The 6,230-nt window shown below is 32.0% G+C and overlaps 1 protein-coding gene across 1 annotated transcript; it reads left to right on the top strand.

Annotated features, from left to right (window-relative positions):
• On the top strand, positions 3,445 to 6,230 carry LOC18610004 (probable xyloglucan endotransglucosylase/hydrolase protein 28). The gene is made up of 4 exons (XM_007045411.2): positions 3,445 to 3,870; positions 3,986 to 4,086; positions 4,667 to 4,875; positions 5,396 to 6,230. The coding sequence occupies exons 1-4, from the start codon at positions 3,675 to 3,677 to the stop codon at positions 5,898 to 5,900; spliced, it is 1,011 nt and encodes a 336-aa protein (XP_007045473.2). The 5' UTR covers positions 3,445 to 3,674; the 3' UTR covers positions 5,901 to 6,230.

Below are 6,230 nucleotides of genomic sequence, written 5' to 3'. Positions count from 1 at the left end.
CTCTCCGTTGTTAAAAATTAATGAATATATACGTTACTTATTCACAAACCTGACATATATATTTTTAAATAAATTTAAAATTAAAAATTGTCTATATTATTTTTTACTAATTAATTTTTATTTATATTTTTACACATTTTAAAATCATTAAAATCTTAATCATATATTATATCAATTACTTAAATAACAGACATTTCCGTTGCTAAAAAATAAAAAAGAATATTTAATATCGTACTCGAGAAAGTGGAGGAATACCCCAACATTTATAACTTAAATAGCAACATAATCACAAAAAATAATCGTAAATTGAAATCATATACTACTATAGAATTTTTTTAAAGAAAATAAACTTATTAAATCTTATAGGTATAGGAGTATAAAGAAATAAAACATAGTCTCTGTCACTGAAAAAGAAATATGGTCTTTGTTCTAATGGTAAAAATTGTATATACATTAATTTAAGAGTTTTAACATCCAATTTTAAATCTGATATTAGACAAGAATTATTATTCAAAATTGTATTGGAGAAACCTTCACAAAATAATCATTCTTTATCTTTTATTTGTTTATATATATATATATATATATATATATATATATATATATGTGTTATACTATTGCGTCTACTGGGATGCAATGTCAGACAACAAAATACAAAATAAACTAGTAATTTGTGCTGTTTTTTAACAGTGAATAAGATCCTTTCCTTAACAAGTACTTAACAAAACTTGTAAGGATTGGATTGTGTTAAGACTTGAAGAGTCCAAAAAAGCTACAACTAGGGTTCACCACTGACCACCCCAACCCCACAAGAAAAAAGGGTTGCATTTGCGATTTCAGTTAGCAGTTAAACATTAAATCATAAATACCTCCAAGCACTAAAAAGTAAAGACCCAAGCCAACGTCCTACTTCTATAGACTTTTAGAAAATTCAACAACCCTAAATTTGAAAGCTTTTTATTTCCCCGTTCTGGTCTTTAATTATTGCTGACCCCCAAGTTTTATTAGCGCATAAAAATCAGCTAAGCACTCGATTAGTGTTGGAAATCGTGGGCCGTTGGTTAAAGAAACGGTCCAGTGCCAGCTGTACAGTTAAATGCATTCACGTTTTGTTATTTGCCCGAAACAGCGAGGAGAAACAAATCTACGACCGTTGATATGATTGGGAAGACGCGTCCCTTCGCCGATTTGATGCCGTTCATGTTTTCCCACTTGGCACGCCAAAATTAAGGACAAAACGCTAGGGGCCCCATGCGATTCTCGTTCGGATGATGGGGATAGGCAGCGCCCCTTGTCTTTTTGTTTTTTTTTGTTCCATAAATGCCCTCACCTGATCCTCTCAATTCAGCGAGTATGGCGTTCGAAGTCATGGTAGATGGCAAATCAGTAAATATGTGGGCCATCGGAGGCCGCGTTCGTAATCACGTGAATCGGGGCGGTGCGATGGGGTGGTTTCTCCCCAGTTATAGTTTCTTTAGTTTAGATGTATTTTTCTTTTTTTATTAATTGTATTTAAATATTAAAAGGAGAACCTCTTTTTGCCCCCCAAAAGTCTTTTTAATCATTATTTTTACCCTTAATGATTTACACACTTTTTTTGGGTATTCTTTGCTATTTTTTTAATTAGTATTATTATAAAAAAATTTTGGTCACTTTATCCCCCTTTCAAGACTTCAAACTTCAAAGTTTTTAATTTTCAAGCTTATGGGTGACTTTTATTTGGAAGCCTTGGAGGAGGGATAAAGTGACCCAAATTATTGTATTTAAGAAGTTGATTCTTACTAATGCTTTAAAGCAAAAAAAAAAAAATTTTGAATCAGATTCCACCTTTAATGTAAACATTTCTAGAAAAGAATAAAGTTAATTATAATTAATAAATAAAATAAAAATATCAATTCAATTAATGAAAATACACGTGTCTTCAACCCATGAGCTGAAAAAGTAGACTTGCAATAATGTGTTTGTACTATATGCTTCTAAGTACTAACTATTAGCCATCCACCCTCTTACCTTCGGAATTTATATGAATAAATGAAAATCTACTATTGCTAAGTTTTATCTAATTCTTTCACTCTTATTTTTTAATAACTTTGCACCAATACGAAGTACCACAATTATGATATCTACTATTTATATTTGTTTAAAGTTGAATTTTGTTATTGTTAAGATAATTATACAAATTCGGTTAGTTAGTTAGATAAATTACAATATTATATTTATCTTTAACTAGCTAACAATATTATAATCTAACTAGCTAACCAACTAACTAACCGATAATATTATATTATATTTATATCACTAAATTAATTAAATTTTCTTAATAAAATATAGCAATTTATGTAAGCAAAATTATTTTCTTTTTTTGGTGCATATGAAAATCGATTTGGATTTAAAGTATACAAAGAGAGATATCGTAGTCAAATACCTGAAAATCAAAATTTCAAATTTAATCACTAAAGTGTCTCATTGAATATTATGCAACATACACATTAATTCAATGTATTTTCATATTTAAGGGCCTACTAGAAATAAAAGTTGAACATCCATACTCCATTCCATGAAGTAAATTTTCATGGAATTGATTAAAATTTTGAGACTCACAATTCGAAAGATAAATGCTATAAATGTGTGAATTTGAATACATCACAAAAACCTTATGTGAACAAAATATATGGAAATAAATAAGATTCACTTTATTTGTTCCTTATCTGAAACAAAGGAGAAGAAAATCAGTGTCTAAAGTGAGATTTTTGATCACACAATTTTAGCAAATAATTAAATATAGCAATAGAATTAATCACAATCATAAAACCCTTATCTTTTTGAATTGTATCAATGGATTGAAATGAAAAATCGTAATCAAACTTTATTTCATCCTTCATTTTCAAAGCATGCAAGTGGAAATATTTGACACCATTAAAAATTTAAAATCAGGCTTTTGTGGTGAGTGGTTGGTAGAAAGAGATCTTGAATGGACAATTAGAACGAGAAAGAAAGAGAAATACCAAAAAAGTTTAAAGCAAAATTAAAGATACTAATATTAAATTGTTTATATATATTTGTAAATTAATTAAATTGTTTTTTTGTATAGGACACGGTGATGGTGGTAGTAAAGGTTCATGCCCACTGACCATGTTCTGACTTCTTCAGTGTATGATTCCTCAAGCCTCCTTTCACAAGACCAAAAAAATAATAACAAAAAAACCCATGAATATTAATTTTTCTAATTAAAACATTAAGTAATTTAAAAGAAAAAAATAAGTCTAGAGTATGGCAGAAATGATGGAATTAGGAAAGAAATATGATGATGATGATGAAAAATATAATGTAAGAATTGAAGAAAAAATTGAGAGAATAAAATACATACATTGAAAAATAAAGAAATATATTAAAAAAAAAAACTGTCTACATATGAACAGCTCAACACCCTTTCACTCTCCAATAAAATGACCTGCTCTTGGCTTCCCCTTCAATAGCCTTTTCGGCTCTCTCTATCGCCTCCCATAGCTGTAGAGATTATTCCTTTCGTCTTCTTCTTCTCTTTCTTTCTCAACAATCTGTTCTTCTTCTTCCTTAATACTCTTCTCTTCTCTTCTCCTATATAATCTCACTTTGAAAGAGCAAAAGAAATACAACCGTATAGCAAGGAAGAAAAAAAAAATAAAGGAAAAAAAATGGTGATGAAGCTACCTTATCTGGGTTCTTCTTTGTTCTTGGTTTTGACTTTGCTTTCTGTTGTTGTTTCTTGGTCTGAAAAAAGGCTCCCAATTCTGTCATTTGACGAAGGGTATTCTCAGTTGTTTGGAGATGATAATCTAGCTATCCATAGAGATGGTAAAGCTGTTCACTTGTCTTTGAATGAGAGAACAGGTTTGTTTTCGTTTTGCTGGTTTTTTGGATGTTGATTTTTTGGGTTTTGTTTCTTTTATTGTTTTAGTAAAAGGAAAGAATTTTTTTGGTTTGGTGGTGGTGGTGTGAAAAACAGGGTCTGGATTTGTGTCCCAAGACCTTTACTTGCATGGTTACTTCAGTGCATCAATAAAGTTACCTGCTGATTATACTGCCGGAGTTGTGGTTGCATTCTATGTGAGTTTCTTTGTTCAAGCTTCTGCTTCAAGATTAATATTTTGTATTCTGTTTATCTAACTATTAATTTTATTTGAAGCTTAACAAATAGTTTTGTTAGAAGCCTAATTCATGGTTGCTGTTAACTAATCTGGAAATTTTTTAAAACTTTTTTCTTTGTTTTTATTTTTAGTATGATACTAATCGATTGCTTTTAGCTTAAAATTCTGATCAAACTACTAAAACTCAGATGAGTTTGCCACTATTTTCTTCACGTCAAATTCATGGTTCAAGTTGGAGTTTGATAGTGTCTCGAAGACTGTATTTCGAGTTTTGTCTCTTTGTTCAAGAACCTGATCAAAATCCTGATGGATATGACGATGAAGTTGATACAGTTTTCTCATTATTTTGCTATCAAAAGCTTTATAAACAAAATAAACAGGTTGATTAACATAATTTCAGATAGTTTTTCCCTAATTTCAATTTCTAGCTCATTCTTAAACATGATTTTCTTGTGAAGGTTTTTATTTTTAAGGAGATAACTCCTGAAAATAAATAAAAGGAATCCCCTGTTTTAAAGATTTTGTTTTTGGGATAACAGATGTCGAATGGTGATATATTCGAGAAGAACCATGATGAAATAGATTTTGAGTTCTTGGGTAACATTAGAGGCAAAGATTGGAGGATTCAGACTAATGTTTATGGCAATGGAAGTACCAGTGTTGGCAGAGAAGAAAGATACAATCTTTGGTTTGATCCTGCTGATGATTTCCATCAGTACACGATTCTCTGGACCGATTCTAAGATCATGTAAGCATCAAAATCTATTCCCCATCTCTCATATAATTCGTTGGCCCCGCGCTTTCCTTTTTCCTTGATTGGTTAAATCTTTTAGTTTTCTTCTCTGCTTCAATCTCAACATTTTTATCTGATGAATATCATATGATTAAGTATGGAACTTGCTTTTTTAAAGAGTGTGATGTGATGGTTTATTTGTAATGTAGGGTGGGGTTTCTTATTTTGGGAGTTCTGTGTATTGTACAGTATGTGCTCTGGTTTTGCTTATAATGGTATCCCCTGTTTCAACCAACCAATTTTTCTTCTATTACCATAACTACATTGTTCTATCTCGGTCTGCTTGCTTGGAAAGCGATGAAACCGTAGGAGATTAGGCTAGATTGTAGTTCAGGATTCCATTAACTGATAATCCATAAATTAACATCAACATCTATGGTGATGTTTATAATGTGGTGGTGTAGTGCTGGTGGTTTTCCTGTTCCTGTTTTTGTTTTATTGATTATGTTTTTTATGCTTGTTATTTTCTTTGTAGATTTTATGTAGACAATACCCCCATCAGAGAGGTTAAGAGAACAGCTGCTATGGGTGGAGACTTCCCTTCTAAGCCAATGTCTTTGTATGCTACAATATGGGATGGGTCTGATTGGGCTACTAATGGTGGCAAATATAGAGTCAATTACAAATATGCTCCTTATGTTGCCAAATTCTCTGACCTGATCCTTCATGGCTGCGCGGTTGATCCGATTGAATTTTCATCAAAGAGGTGTGATAGCGCCCAAAGTTTGGAAGAACTCTCTACCACTATCACACCATCACAAAGAAGCAAGATGGATAGCTTTAGGAGGAAGTACATGACATATTCCTATTGCTATGACCAAACCAGATACAAGGTTCCTCCTCCTGAGTGTGTGGTCAATCCCCAAGAAGCAGAAAGACTCAAAAAGTTTGATCCGGTTACGTTTGGAGGAGGCAGGCGCCACCATGGGAAACGACACCACCGCAGCCGAGCAAGCCGGTCCGAGACTGTTTCCGTCTAAATAAAGAGACCTTGCCTAGAATTGTTTTGTTTACATGTGGGCATTATTTTCCTCTCCTTCCCATTCAGTTTGATTAGTTGGGGGTCAGTTTTGTGTATAGAGAGGGGGAGAGAGCATAGATATTTATTGAGGGTGATGGAGGTCTTATATGTTCTATGATGTGGGTATGTGTATAGGTCATACCTTGTAGGTTCCCAGTTCATTTTTATCATTGATGTTGTCTTTCTGGCTTTTACAGATTGAAATGTGGTGATGATTTTCTGTACTTTCTACACACCCTCATGGGTTCAATAAATGCTTTAGTATATATGGAGTATATACTTTTATTTA

The sequence above is a fragment of the Theobroma cacao genome, chromosome 2, assembly GCF_000208745.1.
Source record: "Theobroma cacao cultivar B97-61/B2 chromosome 2, Criollo_cocoa_genome_V2, whole genome shotgun sequence".
NCBI lineage: Eukaryota > Viridiplantae > Streptophyta > Magnoliopsida > Malvales > Malvaceae > Theobroma > Theobroma cacao.
The sequence above is the reverse complement of the archived record's forward strand: the minus strand, read 5'-3'. Positions and strand labels throughout refer to the sequence as shown.